Source organism: Euleptes europaea, chromosome 6, assembly GCF_029931775.1.
Source record: "Euleptes europaea isolate rEulEur1 chromosome 6, rEulEur1.hap1, whole genome shotgun sequence".
In the NCBI taxonomy this organism is placed as follows: domain Eukaryota; kingdom Metazoa; phylum Chordata; class Lepidosauria; order Squamata; family Sphaerodactylidae; genus Euleptes; species Euleptes europaea.
In genome coordinates this window covers 87,268,780-87,285,463 of record NC_079317.1, presented here as the reverse complement: position 1 = coordinate 87,285,463, position 16,684 = coordinate 87,268,780, and the positions used below count along the sequence as shown (strand labels likewise).

General features: G+C 41.3%; 1 protein-coding gene across 10 annotated transcripts in view; it reads left to right on the top strand.

The window, feature by feature from the left end:
- The window catches only part of SOX6 (SRY-box transcription factor 6), a 539,429-nt gene that overhangs the window by 463,931 nt on the left and 58,814 nt on the right, over positions 1-16,684 (top strand). For 8 of the 10 annotated variants that reach the window (XM_056851453.1, XM_056851454.1, XM_056851452.1 and 5 more), the window contains 3 exons: positions 624-773; positions 5,296-5,476; positions 8,912-9,096. In XM_056851453.1, coding sequence (XP_056707431.1) covers positions 624-773; positions 5,296-5,476; positions 8,912-9,096 — 516 coding nt within the window. The remainder of the gene's footprint in view (positions 1-623; positions 774-5,295; positions 5,477-8,911; positions 9,097-16,684) is intronic. The other 2 variants (XM_056851456.1, XM_056851455.1) reach the window with 1 other exon arrangement.

Below are 16,684 nucleotides of genomic sequence, written 5' to 3'. Positions count from 1 at the left end.
TGTCTTTTGCCAGCAAGTGAAGACTTTTTTGTTTCATTTGGCACTTTTCAGTGATCCTAACCAATGTTTTAATTGCTCTTGTAATGTTTTGTAAGTATTTTTACTCTGTGTTTTAATTGTTTTAATTATACGTGTTTTGGAGTTGATTTTAATGTTTTTAAAATGTGGTATTATTATCCATTTTTTAAAATGGTTAGCCACCTTTGTGGCCCCAATAAGGGCAGAAAGGCACCATACAAGCTTTGTAGATGAAATAATTAAATAAAGTGTTAGTAAAGGATGACCAGTGAAAGTTATTGTGATTTAGTGTGATATCTGGCAGATACTTGCAAGCCAATGTTTATATATTTGATGGGGTTGTAAGAGATGTTCTGTAATAATTAGGCTTGCCAGACCTATTTGGTAATTCCTTGGCTTATTGTATGAGATCCAGATAATTCTCCAGTATCTTCCTTAAATTGCTTTGGTGGCCACCAAGCTATGAGTCATGTCTCTTTAACTGCATGATCTCTTGAACTCCACCTGCTAGCAACAAGAATGGTCTCTTACCACCAGGTAACTACAGTATTTCAACTGCCACTTTGGATGAACTTCTCTCTGATGAACTTATCTTGTTTTTGCAGCAACTCTATGCAGCTCAGTTGGCCAGCATGCAGGTTTCACCTGGAGCCAAAATGCCCTCTACCCCTCAGCCACCAAACACAACAGGGGCACTTTCACCTACCGGGATGAAAAATGAAAAGAGAGGGACCAGTCCTATAACTCAAATTAAGGTACTTCTTTTGGATTACCTCCACATAAACTCCCTCTGATATACAATAACCTCTTGATTCATTCTGTTCTAGCATTTGTTTACATATTCAGGTGATAAGAAGCAAGGTTTGTCACCTAGGATGATGCAAGGCCTTTGCTTTCTTTGCTACTTTGAGGTAGCTAATTCTAGATACGACTTGTTTATACTGTCAGAACTGAGATAATCTCTGTCTGCCCTGTTCAGCAAATCCAGCATATTTCAGATAATAAACTATTTTATGGATCCCTGCATTTATCCACAGCAGTGAACTGCAGCCACCGGATAATAACCCTGCTGTTGTTTCTGTGACCACTTACCAGGAATGGCTAGTCAACAGCCCCTGATCTTTCCAGCCTACTGTAATATCTAATTTCCTCCTTGAACATCTAAATATATCAGAGGTGGATTTGACTAGGCAAATTATTATCAGAGAAAAGCTGGTCGTGTAAACTAGCTTTTCACCTTCTATCAATTCCAATTATTAAAACAAGCTTTTTATTAGTTCCAGTCATTCAGCATTACATTGTTGGTTGCAAGAGAACGTGCATTAAAAGCTGAAATGCAAAGCACATATGGAATTGCAAGATTCATTACCAAGCAAGGACAGCATAAAAAATCCCTGTGACTGACGAGTTGCGTGAGCCAGGGGTACAGCTGCTCTGTGAGGTCCTATGTTTAGCATAACCTGGGCAGGATATCCAGGACATGTGATTGTAACACTATCATGATTGCATAAATCTTCCTAATATTGCATTGGTAGCCCATCCAAAATGTTTCTTTTAGGAATTGGCTTTAAGTGTGCAAGATGGCAAGGAAAACCACACCCCTTCTACTTATTTAACACATTGATCATTGAATCGATAGAAGCCTCAGATAAAAAGGAGGGTGCCTGGAGGGGAAAAAAAGACCATCGCTGCCGATTGATTGGGAGAAAAATATATATGCCATGAGTGCAGATTGATTGGACCCTTGTTGATGTCACAGTGTTGCTGGTATTTGGCTTGCTCCTATTTGGTTTTGATGTATTGTCAAAAGCTCATGCATGCTTAATTGTCACTTGCTTAGAACTAGGAGGGGTCAGGGTGGAAATTGGCAGCAGCATGCAACAATCACACCTTCTCCTTTCTAGTGTTGCGTAGGCAGCTGGAATATGTTTGCTTTTTTAGATCCCACCATTCTGAGGACTTATGGAGATACCAATATAATTTTTCATATAGTGAAATATTGTCTATATCATCTGTATTTATGTTCAAGTAGGAAATATAGTAGATGGGAAATGCACTACCTGTTCAACCCCAACCAGTAACAATTTAACAAGAAATGGAATCCCCCCCTTTTTTTTTTGAGTTACACATTCATCAGGCATAGAAAAAAACTTGTCAGCCTTTCGGTACTATCACATCTATCTGTGCATAGTGCTGACAAGTAGTATCCTCTTTCAGAGCTTCATGTTTCTTTTAACCCTTAATTTCTATAATCCTATGTTGCAACCACTGCTTTTGGGTAATGTGCTATAAGTTATACAAGGTCATTACATATTAAAAATGTTCAGTCGGGAAAAGAACTGAAAGAACTAGAGTCAACTCCAGTTCTCCAACTAGTAACCTCATCAAAATCAGCTAGACTATTCCTGTTTTAAAATAAAGTATGCTAATCTAGACAGTTGTTTGAGACAGCATAGTAGACATCACATGTTCCTGGATAACACTTTTACACAAGCATCTCACGCTCTTGGTTAGATGCCACAATGCATAACTATGAGTGTGGGAGGTGGCCAAGAAAAAGGCAGATTCACCTTTCCATCTGGCCTTTGGCAATCCACACTTAGCTTGGCAAGCTGCACAGCTCACGCTGATCCCACCACCACCCTCCTTCAACTATGTGGACTAGGGGAACATGAACAAGAGACCTTTGCATGTAGGGACTGTGGGATCAGATGGGATGGGATGACACAGCTTAATCCCCAACGCAACAGCTGTGTGGATGTACCCAAGGAATTCTTTGAAAGCCAGCATCATTTCCTCAAAAGCATTGCTGTTCCCTGCCTGGGACTGACATTCAAGAGGCTACATTTTCAGCAACTTCTACAGAAAATGGGGCAATACCTCTATGGCAATTTAATAGCACTAATGTGTAGAGGGAGTGTGAAGTTATAAATAGCTACTTATTTGTTGCATTGGCCTATATAATATATTATATATGACAAGATATACCATGTAGAATCTTGACTTGACAGCAAGGAGAATGGCAATGATAAGATAATGGAGTGCATTATTGTATTCTTTCATATATTTCAAACCTTTGAAGTGTTCAGTGCTGTCTGCTAAAATATAGATGACGCACCCTTATATCCAGCATATCTCAGCTTTGGGCATATTTTAAATGAGAGCTCCATGTTACCAGGCTTTTTTACTTTTAATTATAGAAAATCAGTATTCTGCTATTCCAAAAATGCTATGCCTGGCTGATTGCTAACAAGTTCAACACAGGGTACAATCTTTCAAATGAACAAGGCAAGGTTTCGTTGTAAAGGGGAGCCAGTAGATCAAAAGAACAAATTTCTTAGATTCCTTCTTTCCAAAAGTTTGATGCTTCTTATGATTAGACATGCTCAGAGTTTGCTCAGTGAGTTTTCTAGCCCTGTTCTCCCTTTCCACTGACACAAAATGTTGCACAAAGTAAGCAAATGTCACTTAAAATTACCGGAATATGAATTTACATAGGGTTTTTTGCTTGTCAAACTTGTATGTATGTTATAAGTTAAAGACAGATAAGTTTTTTTTAAAAAAATTGTAAATAATATTATTTATCTCTAATCCCACTAGTAGTATATTAGAATAAGTATGATGCATAACATAAGAATAATGGACTGTTTTAAACAAAACTGTACAAATATTCTTATCCTGTATGCAATGCATTTTCTTTTCTTTTTTTCATATAATACACAGATACGGGGGGAAAAATTAACCGGCTGCTTATGAGAGCTAGGGTCCTTAAGACTAGCCTATCTTACTACGGTTGCCAACATCCAGGTACTAGCTGGAGATCTCCCGCTATTACAACTGATCTCCAGCTGATAGAGATCAGTTCACCTGGAGAAAATGGCCACTTTGGCAATTGGACTCTATGGCATTGAAGTCCCTCCCTTCCCAATCTCCACCCTCCTCAGGCCCTGCCCCAAAAATCTCCAGGTATTTCCCAACCCGGAGCTGGCATCCCTATATCTTACCTATATAACAAGATAACAATGATCCAGTTCTGTGCTTTGTAGATCTGAAGATACTGGCAGAAAAATCTCTCTACCTATGTAGGGGATCAAATGCTCCTGTATGGGTGCAGTGGCAGCTGCCGCCATTGCTGATCAAGCTGCTCTGCCAAGCCCTTGCTGGGTACGGCAAAAGACGTGCAAGTTTTGTTGGGGAGGGTCTCCTTGTGCAGCCATCGCTCCTCAGAGCAGAACTGCACTGTCAGATTCTGATAAGAAATCCTGGAGTGTTGATATGACCAGCAGTGCAGAGCTGCACTGTCAAGCTGTTTTAACTTTGGTAGAAGTCACTCTTTAGGAGGGAGGGGCTGTGGCTCAGTGGTAGAGCCTCTGCTTGGCATGCAGAAGGTCCCAGGTCCAATCCCCTGCATCTCCTGTTAAAGGGACTAGGCAAGGAGGTGATGGAAAGACCTCTGCCTGAGACCCTGGAGAGCCGCTGCCTGTCTGAGTAGACAATACTGACTTGATGGACCAAGGGTCTAACTCAGTATAAGGCAGCTCCATGTGTTCACGTATAGTAGTGCGATTTCAGCTTCACTAACCCAGGTGCCTGCCACTGTCATAGAATCCGACTATAAAGGTTAATCCAACTCAGCAATGTGCCATAAAATGTACTGCTATTTCAATCAATTTATTTCTTCCAAATCTTTGGTCGGAACACAGAAATAAAGTTCTATGGAGTCTAATCACACAAGGCAACTAATCACACAGCGGCAACAGGGACTTGGATATCTAGGGGGAAACTATTCCACATGATTAGGTTAATATGTTTTTCTTTGTTGAATTTCACCTGTAACTCCACCATTATCCTCATACACATGTATGCAAACACAAATCTGTTTCATAGTTTTAAGAAGTTTTTGTGTAGACGCAGCAAAGCGACACCACTGAGCTGCTAGAAAGTATTTTAAATAATTCTTTGTAAATGCTCTGGGTTAATTTAGATCTCAGAAAACACATTAGGAAATTAAGCGGTAATGCAAGCTAATTCAAATTTTAATTTGTCAAAAAGAATGATCTAGCCACATAGTTAATGTAAACAGAGGCACAACATAGAGAAATTAATGAGGGTTTTGCTTCTATGGAATCTTCAAGGAGTGTAGATAATTAGCTTCCTTTGTTATTATTGCAGGGGAATCTGGCATTGTCTGGGAGGTGTAAAATAGCTGTGGCTTACTAAGTGATAATATGCTTCATTTGTCTTTTCCTAATAATTATTTACATTAAACTTTTCTAGGATGATGCCGCACAGCCACTGAATCTTTCAGCCCGACCCAAGACAGCTGAACCTGTCAAATCCCCGACGTCACCAACACAGAGCCTCTTCCCTACTAGTAAATCAAGCCCAGTGAATGTGGCCAATAAAAGTGGACTCCCCAGCCCCATTGGCGCAGCTCTGGGAAGAGGATCTTCTCTAGGTAAACTCAGAAAGAAAGAAATATGGGTGGTTTGGACGAACTGATTTTCCCCCAGTGCAGCCCCATGATCTGCCAGTGTATGTTAATTAAAGGGTTTCAACAATGAACTAAACTGCATGAAGTAATCCTGAGCATTCTGTCTTGATTACACGTAACAAGGGCACTGATGGATCAGACACGTAGTCCGTTATCTTTTGCAAGAATCCCAGCAGCCAGCAGGTACTAACTGGAAGTAGAAAGTGGTCTACTTTCCACTGCTGATTTTGAAAGGGAAATTGTGGTACCATATGAGGACTCATTTCTAAAGGTGTGTGCTTCCCAATCATTTTCGTGAGATCCTTGTGTCTGATTTAGCACATCCTACCCCACACAACAGCCCCACACCCTTTGACAGCTCCTGTCCTTTGTTCAGTAATCTCACAACAGCCTGGAGTGGCGCAGTTCAGGCATAGTTTTGCCTGGGCTTTTGCTTCTCTGCCAAATCACATTTCTGGCTTCACCAGAAAAAAATCTGCTAACAATCATTTTGTCCTGTCTTTTAAAACAATGATTTCTGTGAAGTTTATTATACATGGTTGACCTTAGACCATCAGAGAGAAGAACATAAACGATGTAAAAATACTTATGCATTTTTATCCTTTGTTTTTACCAGAAAATGTTTCTATATATGAAGTCCTGTTCCCACATTTTTATATAGACAGTAAAGCAGAACAATCATTTTGCAACCTGGAGAACCAACCATGTTTCTTTATAAGTGCAATGACTGGAAGTTAAGCAGCTGTTGGCTTTTTGTACCCAAATCTAGGGCTGTGCACCTTTTTCCCGGTATTTTTCAGGTTCAAGTTTAATAAACCTGGACATTTTTGGAAAGCCGAAAACGTCGAATATAAGCGATTCAGCTTTTTCAAATAATCAATTTTTTTTTGGTTTAGTAAACCCAAACTTGAAAAATACGTCAGGCAGAGCTGACTGCTGGGCTCTGCAGAACCCAGTGGTAAGTTCTGCACCTCCTGCCCTTTCTGAAGTCCATGAACTTCAACCAGCAGGTAGGTAAGGGGGGAGCGGAGGGAAGGGCCCCCAAATAATGCCAAAAAATTCCTCATTACTCGAGATCTGCTTTTTTAGCTCCCTTTTATTGCCACCATTTTTTTAACCAGAAATCCCCACTCCCGAAAAAAAAAATTGGGTTTTTTTTGGCTCAGCTTTACCTGAACGTAAACCCCTACCCAAATTATCTGTCACTCCCATCATTTTTCTTCACTTTAAGCCTGTTGTAGGGTGGACAGTAGAAACTGGAGCTGCAGAAACCCTTTTTTATCTTCTGTTGCATTTGTCAGGCTCTTAAAGAGCCAAGTCCAGTTTGCCAAGTCCAGTTTTCAGTAGCCCTGAGCACTGAAGGATCATATGAACATATTTAGGCACATTAACTTGGAAGAACTTAAGAAAGACAGGGGTGCCACTCCCCACCTCTGACTCTCATTAATATAATTCAATACCATTCAAGACTGCCATACCCAAAGCCACTATCAGTATTGTAAAGTAATACTTTAATCAGTTCTTGTAGGTTATCCGGGCTGTGTGACCGTGGTCTTGGTATTTTCTTTCCCGACGTTTCACCAGCAGCTGTGGCAGGCATCTTCAGAGGAGTAACACTGAAGGACAGTGTCTCGAGACACTGTCCTTCAGTGTGACTCCTCTGAAGATGCCTGCCACAGCTGCTGGTGAAACTCCTCTGAAGATGCCTGCCACAGCTGCTGGTGAAACGTCAGGAAAGAAAATACCAAGACCACGGTCACACAGCCCGGATAACCTACAAGAACCGATAAACTCTGACCATGAAAGCCTTCGACAATATTTTAATAGTTTATTTTGGAATCAACACCTGAACTAACCTTGTTATAACTGCCACAAATGTGATGGAAACATTTTCCATAATGTAGTACTAAATTTCAATGTGGATGTTGCAGAACAAATGCCACAATTCTATTGCTTCTTCCACCGATAGCATTCCAGCTGAGTCTAAATCTACAAACTCATGCCTCCCCACAGTTAGAAATCAGTCATAGAGAAGAAACAGCATGAAGAATATGTTGTACTAAGAAGTCAATTCAGAAGGCCTTAGCAGGAAATATAAATTCTGACAAATGCACATATTCTTCCTGCCCGGCCTATGGTTGAGGACAGAGAAGGTTCCACTCTAGCTGGCCTCCCTGCCCCTGTCCCTGCCCCTTCTCCTCCCCTTTTCCTTTCCCTTTTTCCCCCTCCCTTTTTTTCTTCCCTCCTCCCTTTCTCTCTTCTCTATACCCCTCCCTGATTGTTCTCCCCATCATTATTGTTAGTACTAATTTTATAGGCATGCTGTCTTACATTTTTAACGTTTGGTAAATAATTTAAATGCTAGCCTATGCATTTGTATAAGTATTTATTTAACTGTATATTTTATTGGTTGTTAGTTGCCCTGAGCCTGAAATTGGTTGAGAAGGGTGGGGTGAAAATCAAATAAGTAAATAAATAAACAAACAATGCAAAGCTGCATTCCTAAAGGCACTTGCTGGTATTAAGTCCCATGAAATTGAGAAGTGGAGAGAAGGCAGGAGTAGCAAAGGAAACACATCCTTAGCACCTGGAAAAGTGGGCTCCAGTCCATGAAACTTTGGTCTGGAACAAATTCTCTTAGTCCTAAAGCAGTCTCTAGATCTCAGTGACTCATGGCTACCAGATTTATAGTGCAATCCTGTGAACACTTGCCTGGAATTAAGCCCACAGTGCAGTGTGACTTATTTATAAAAAGCAGGCGCAGCAACACTGCTCTCAGTGCCGGCGTAATGGGGTGAAAAAGGACAGGAAGCTGCCTACTGGTGGCTCCTCCCCCTGGCCTGCCCCGGGAATGCCCTCCCACGCTAGTGCTGTAAGTCTCTGCTGTGATCTGTGCCACAGGGAGACTGTGCCGGCGGAGGAGCGGTGCACAGCTCCGCAGCGCTCAGGCACTGACGGAACTGTCCTCGCCACCAGCGTAAGTGCATCTTGTGCTGATTAGATGCACTTACGCTGGCAGTGAGGTCATGCCACCTGCTAAGAGGAATCGGCCTCCAGGCTCAGGAATGCTTGGTAAGTAACACGATAAAGCTTCATAGCTGAATGGAGTGCCTCAGGCAAGCTGATGTAGGGTTAGCTTCACAGGACTGTTGTGAGGAAAAAATAGCCAATTCACTACCTTCCCTCCAAGCATAAGATCAAAGCAGATGATGAAATAAGAGCAGACTGTTACTATAGAAACATTAAAATATTAATATGTGGCTGATAAACCTAATCTAAACAAACAAAACGTGTGCCTTTATTAAAACTCACTTAGTGGAGTCTCTCCTGAAAAGAAGAACATTTTACAAGCTACTTCAAAATAGCCTGTAATAAAGGGTTTTTTCCTGTTATTTGTAGACATCCTTTCTAGTCTTAACTCACCTGCCCTATTTGGGGACCAGGATACAGTAATGAAAGCCATTCAGGAGGCGCGGAAGATGAGAGAACAGATCCAGAGGGAGCAGCAGCACCAACCACATGGCATTGATGGAAAACTTCCCTCCATGAACAACATGGGTTTAAACAACTGCAGAACTGAAAAGGTAATGCATATTTCTTCTCTCTCTTTTCTGCTGCTCATTTTTATTTCCAATTTATCTGGCCAGTTGCTTGTAAACTCATTCTAGAAATTCTTCCTTGTTGTTTTTAATCATCACCGAGGCTCAGTTAAGTAAAATTATTATTTTTTTATTTAAAAAAACCGTAGGACAGGTTTGTAACTTATCTCAAGAAGAAGATAGTTAAGGCTTCCCAAAATGATTTAAAAAATATATCCTGTGGTGTATCTATTAGCATAGTGTACTAGGCAGTGATGGGGTAAAGGATTTGGGTTAATTTGAAAAATACAATAATAGCATTGTGGCAAAGTAGGGCAGTATTCAGATCTACCCATTTTAGTTCACTGTGAAAGCTGTTATGCTAATGTGGAAATGTCCAAGGGTTTTTTCCCCCCACTGAAACAATCTGAAGAAATCTAAAACATCAGAACATACAAAGAGTCCTGCTGGATCAGAACAGTAGTCCATCTAGTCCTGCATACTGTTTCACACAGTAGCCTATCAGCTGCACTGGAGGGCTAATAAACAGTGCACAGAAGCTCAACAATGTTGCCTCCTAGCAGTGGTATTCACAGGTTTGCTGCCTCTGTATGTGGAGGTTTCCTTAACTCACCATGGCTAGTAGTCATTGATGGAGCTCTCCTCCATGAATCTGTTTAACCCCCCGTTTATAGCCATCTACACTCTCGGACATCACTATGGCCACAGGCAGTGAATCCCACAGTTTAATTACTCACTGAGTAAAGAAGTATTTTCTTTTTTCTGTCCTGAACCTATTGCCCAAGATAGGCAGGAATGGTAAATCTTGAAATACGGCAGCAGGAAGAGTTGTTTCTGTTAGTACCAACTCATTAATTTGCAGGATGAGTTTTGAAGATCTAAGAATGAACTTCTCATATGAAATGGCAGTAGGCTCAGTGTGTGTGTGTGGGGGGGTAACCTCCCCAGTGACATACCGTGCAATCCTGAAGGGGGGGACGAAGCTCCATAGGAGCCAACATGACCCCTCACAAGCATAGGTGCCTGTTTCACCTGGGATAACAGGCACTTATGCCATATTGGGTGGCATGCACGCCAGTGCCTGGGAGCTGCAGAGCTGCTCCGGCCTCCCCCGGCAGCACAGCCACGCCGGAAGCGAAATCCCGGAAGAGGCAGCAAGTGCCAGCGTGATGGAGTGTTCCAGTGGGCGGACCTGATTCTAGTCAGCTTCTTAAACCCCTTTCACCCTGGGAACGCCCCATCGGGCTATGGCATGGCTGTGCCACCTTATTGGGTGGCGCAGCCTCACTCTTTGCAATGGGGCATTTCCCCCCTTTTTTCTTTTTTGGTAAAATACTTTTATTTTTTCCAGGGCAGTTGCGCCACTCCCGGCTGCCGAGGATCTACCCTCCCCCCCTCCCCGCACTTGTGAATGGGCTGTTGATGACACAACCCAAAGTGCTTTCAGCATGTTTTTGGTGAAGCTCTAGCATTTGGCCAAAACTCTGTGGTTTGAAAAGAGTGGCCTAAGTGGCACAAACGTTGCAGGAGCATAAGAAAGTTTAAAGAGGAAACTTCTCTGGCAGTCTCCAACACAAGAAAAGTTTATAGGTTTTTGTATTTTGCTTTTGTTGACTTTTTCTCTTTCCAGCCAAGTTCATGACCAAATCAAAAGACAGGACAAGATGTCTTTTCATTTGGATTTGTATATTACCTTTTCACATTTCTCAGAACAACAAGGGGGAAAGGGTCTGTGCCTATAAAAGGGATTTGCTTTCCTTCTTGCCTGAAGATGATTAACCATGGCTTGCAAAACAGATTAATAACCTCATAAATATTTATTTGCAAAAGCTTTAGTTTAAATTATAGCATTTTAAAACTCATTTAATATAGATTAGCACAGTGAAAGAAATCTTTGTTACAAAAGAACTGAAGGTTTAATGTGGAAGTTCTTATGAAGGCCAACCTGGTGCTTAAGGTTAATGGAGGGCTTTGCTGCATACTTGACTTACACTGCATTCCTAAGGAGAGTTACTCCAGTCTAAGCTCATTCATTTCAATGGACTTAGACTGGAGTAACTCTCCTTAGGAATGAGCTGTTACTCCTGATTTTCTTTGCAGTCAGTCCACAAGCAGTGGAATCGGTTTGGGCACGGTTCTGCTGCATCTCTGCCCTCCCTCTGCATTTTCACTGATGTGGAGTCGTTTTTTTCTTTTTCTTTTGCACATGCCTTTAATAGTTTGGATTTTTAAGGGAGGGTGCTGTCACAATTGGTGGTGTCGCATCACGTCACATTTTTTTAAAAAGGCACTAAAATGTCAATATATCACTAGAGCATTGTAATAATAGGCTTAACAGGTTCTCTGAATTTCCAGCTTTCCTTTAAAAAAAAAAGTCTCTTGTCCTTTGTCCTGTAGAGATATGCATTTTCCCTTATGTCTAAGTGAGGGAAAGGGCTAGAGAATCACTCTTTTTAAAACTGAAATCAGGGGATTCAGAGAATTTGCTAAACCTATTGTTACAATGTTCTAGCAATATATTGATATTTTAGTCCGATTAAAAAAAGAAAATGAAACCACTCATTTTCAGGGTGGAGTGGAAGAGAGAGAGAGGTTTGACCACGACAGTCCAATCATTGAAAAGGGAGATGGAGATTGGTGGGAGTGAGTAGGACAAAGAAAACAGAAACATTTTGCATGAGGGAAAAAGCGACTCAGAATCGGCTTCCAGAAAAACATTGGGGTAAAAGTGGTCTCAAAAGAACGGGAACCCCCCCCCCCCCGGGGGGGATTTAAAACCTGAGGTGAAAAAAAAAGGCACAAAAATGCATGCAGAAATCAGGGGATAAGCCAAAACAGCACAGGGCCAGAAGTGACTAAACAAAAACAAAACAACCCCATGCGGAAAAGCCCAGAATCCTGGGAATCCAGACTTCAAGTTGCAAACTGACCCTGATTAGACTTGGTGCTTTTATTGCCTTCTATATAAATCTGTCCTTCCAAAAAGTACGGAAAAACATAAGTTGCTGCTTTTGGTTTAAGAGCTACATAGACACCTGTAGTCTTGAAGAGTATAAATAACGGCACTTGCATTAGTGGAATCTTGATCAGACTGGTAAATCATGGGCAGACTGATTCAAAGTCAGCATGGACAGTGATAATTGGGCCATAAATTATCAGTGCAACATATGCTACATACCATTACTTTGAGGATCGGACTTAACATTTCGAATAAGCTTTTTGAAAATGTTTTGTTTTTCCTCGCCCAATATTCAGCACCTCTGCAGAAAGAGATTCTGAAAATGTGCAGTCAAATAACTAGGTTTGGTTCTAAAAACGGCTAACTATTTCAACTAATAGCTTACCAATTCAAGCTATTTCAAACAATTTCCTTCTGCTTGCCTCACTATTGAATTTCAGACGGACTGAGCATGGGCTTCATTTGGGGGGGGGTCTATGTTGAAAGAAGATCTATTATACAAAATGCTCGGCACCTCTGGATCCTCTATGCTAGGCTAGAGCTGCCGCCATCTGGAGGATTACCTTGTTATGGACCTGAATGGTCCTGAGTCTACACATCCAGTGTATGCACTTATTTATATTGATGTATTTAAAATATGTACATGCCCACTATTTTCCTGAGCATCTCAGGACCCAAGGTGGGTAAATGTTAGAGAAAGTCTGTTCTCTACCTCAGGAAGAATGGAGCATGTCCTTTGTCTTCAGTAAAGCTTTTCAACTTTTTCAGCTTTTCTGGTACTTTGTAGCATGAGCTGAGTAGCTGGACAAGCTGGAAATACCTTAAGCAAGTTTTGAATGGTGAAATGCAATGTTCAGAAGTTCATAAAACACTGCAATAAGAGCAATCTTGATGTTATCATATTTTTGATCACATCAGGATCCTTTTTGTGTGATATTATTGATGTGCACATGTGATTCTGTGTTTTCTGTGCACTGGTAAAATATCAAGCAAGAAGAATCTTGATACCACTATGTAATCACATGCAGTGTTTAATCAATGTGCACATGTGTATAGATAATATAAAGGGGGGATATATAAAGGAACAAGACTGCAGCAAACTACACAATCGGGTTATAAACATGGAATAGTAATGCCAACATCCAGGGAGAAATTCAGATAAGAGCATTTCAGAAGCATCATACATACATACATATGCACACATACACCATGAGAATCAGCTTAAAATGCCAGAAACTACCTTACAGTTTTTACTTAGTATATTTTTCTCTTGTTTTGTAGCTCTGACAGTGCACTGCATATTGGAAGCAAGGACTAGACATAAGGTTTTGTTAGTTTTTGAAGAGTGCAGCGTATTCCTTAGTATATTCTCTTTGGAGCTAAGTGCAGGTGGTCATTAGATTTAAAAGCAAGTCCTAAAATCTGCTGCTAGGTATGCCTTCAAATGTTCCTCTATTGCAAGTAGTTTAAATCCTAGCATAAAATCCTAACATAAGCCATAGTGGTTTATATGTAAAATGTAGCTGGGGGATTTAAAAAATATGTATTTTGCCAGTGGAGTTATTACAGTCTATCGGTCAAATGGATTTGACTTGATAGGCCATAATGACCCCTTAGAGGAGACAAGGTCTGCAGTTCTGCAGCGTATTTAGGGGCTATTAAATGTATGGATTATTTATGTAATTGGGTATAACCGCATTTTAGACTACATCATTCATATGTGGCTATTGATCATGCTTGTGGAGGCTTACCTGGGAAAGTTTTGCAGGGTGTACTGATGAAGTTTTACTGTTTGTGAAACAGGCCATGTTCTCTGAATACTTTCCCGGACGTTTTATCAGGTTGTTACTTCATAGATTAATGCATTTTCTGTACAGATCCTTACATTAAGTAGATGTTTCATAGTACTGGAGTAGTGATCGGTATCTTTTTTATGTGTGGTACAACTAAGATATAGATAGTAAGAACATAAGAAAGGCCATGCTGGATCAGACCAAGGTCCATCAAGTCCAGCAGTCTGTTCACACAGTGGCCAACCAGGCGCCTCCAGGAAGCCTACAAACAAGACGACTGCAGCAGCATTATCCCTCCTGTGTTCCACAGCACCTAATATATTCGGCATGCTCCTCTGATCCTGGAGAGAATAGGTGTGCATCATGACTAGTATCCATTTTGACTAGTAGCTATGAGTAGCCCTCTCCTCCATGAACATGTCCACTCCCCTCTTAAAGCCTTTCAAGTTGGCAGGCATCACCACATCCTGGGGCAGGGAGTTCCACAATTTAATGATGTGTTGTGTGAAGAAATACTTTCTTTTATCTGTTTTGAATCTCTCCCCTTCCAGCTTCAGCAGATGACCCTGCGTTCTAGTATTATGAGAGAGGGAGAAAATCTTCTCCCTGTCCACTCTAGTGTAACAATGGAGGGTGTAATGGTTTATTTGTCATTGTAGAATCCTGACTCATATGTTACTCAGGCAACCTGATTGCTGGCTCGTCATCCTGCTCAGTGAGAACTTCTTAGCTTCATGGACTGAAACTATATAGTCTTGTTTCCTAAGGACACCCCCCCCACACACACACACACACACAGAGAGAGAGAGAGAGAGAGAGAATATTGCAACGTGTTGCAGATGTTTTTGGAACATATTCTTGGGCACTCTCACTTCTTGTGGGTATTATCCAGGTCAGTGAGGTGTACTGTTTCCTGTTTTAATTGAGAATGTGAAATAGAATGACTCAGCCTTTTAAAGCAGTGGTACATAGCTAGGGCGGATCAGTGGAAATAGTCAACCTGCCAGGGAAAGTTGTGTTTCATTGCCAATTTTATTGAGGAATATTTGAAAGAAAAATAAAACTGTCCCACCTGCCACTTGGGGAGGAATAGATCTCTTACGTTCTAGCTCATACTTACTATGATAGCTCTAAAGGTAAAAGTAAAGGTCCCCTGTGCAAGCACCAGGTCATTCCTGACCCATGGGGTGATGTCACATCCCAACGTATTCTAGGTAGACTTTGTTTACGGGGTGGTTTACCAGTGCCTTCCCCAGTCATCTTCCTTTTACCCCCAGCAAGCTGGGTACTCATTTTACCGACCTCAGAAGGATGGAAGGCTGAGTCAACCTTGAGCTGGCTACCTGAAACCAACTTCCTTTGGGATTGAACTCAGGTCATGAGCAGAGTTTGGACTGCAGTACTGCAGCTTACCACTCTGCGCCACGAGGCTCTTATGATAGCTCTACAAGTCAGAGTTTCAATTATTTGTACTATCTGAAATTTGAAGGGTGGGATACTTTGGGTGCCCCTTGCACAGTCCCTGTCAATTTCATTCCCTTTAAGGTGTGTGTAGGGTACCCTAGGTGGTGGATAGGGGTGAGAATTACACTTGGAATATATCTCATTGAAACTAACATTTCCTGATATAATTAGTTGTATTTCTGATACCAACAACATGCAACCAGATTTCAAATCTGGCTTCTTCTTCTTGTTACAGCAGATCCTTATTGCAGGGTACTTCTACTATAGGTCCTGCTGGTCTGCATACTCTGGGTAGGGATGGCTTCAGAACCAGCAGGGCCCCTGTAGTTAACCACAGCCATCAGTTATGAGAGCTGGTGTGGCATAGTTAGAATGTAAGACTAGGACCTGGCTTGGACACCTAGGTTTGAATCCCTGCTCTTCTATAGATGCTTGCCAAGTGACCATGGGCTCATCTCACACTTACAGCCTAACCTTCTTCAAAAGGTGGTTGTGAGGGCAAGGTAGAGGTGGAGAGCAACATGATAAGCTGCTTTGGGTCTCTGTTGGGGAGAAAAGGAGGATATAATTTTTTTAAATAAGCCTACAAAATAAATCCAGCTAGCTTTCCTCAGTCACTTCAAGAGTGTCACATTGCTGCACTCCAAGTTGCGCATTATGATGCCTGATAAATCCAGACACACTTTTCACCTAAATATGTTGCTTGAAGTCCTCTATTAAATGCTAATTTAAGAAAGGAGGGAACTTGTGGAGAACCCGACAGCTTATTATAGAATTCCAAATTGAAACAACTTGGATTTTTCACTTCGTTGGAAAAATAAAGTCAAATAAAGTGCCTTACTGTTAATTAAGTGGCATGTGAGTCTGGCTTACATTCCCATTTTTTAGACGTTGATCATGTAGGCCAGGCTCCAGAGAACTGCACAATTAGTTCTGTCTGCCAAAAAGGAAGCTTAATTGTCTTTTTGAATAGCCCCCATCCTAAACAACAAACCAAGGGAAGCTGTGATGTAGTATTGGGGCTTTCAGTTTGGGGGTAGGGAGTATTAGGTATGCCAAAGTCCTTGAATCTTTATAATATGCTTTAAGCACTTGTCCCAACCAGCTATATAAGGTTTGTTCTCCTTTCTGTCACCATCTAGCATTGGGTCCTCAAAAGCTTAGGTTTACACCCCTAGGTTTGATAGCTTTTGATAGCATGGCACATGGCAACACCTTTACCCTTCTCTCTTAAATTTTTGTCTGCAGTTTGAAGCATCAGAACGTCACACTGGGCTTTATGCTGTGAGCAAAAACAATCGCTCTGACAATAAAACAGTAGTTTATTTTTTTGGTGTAACAGAGCCCAAGAAGTATT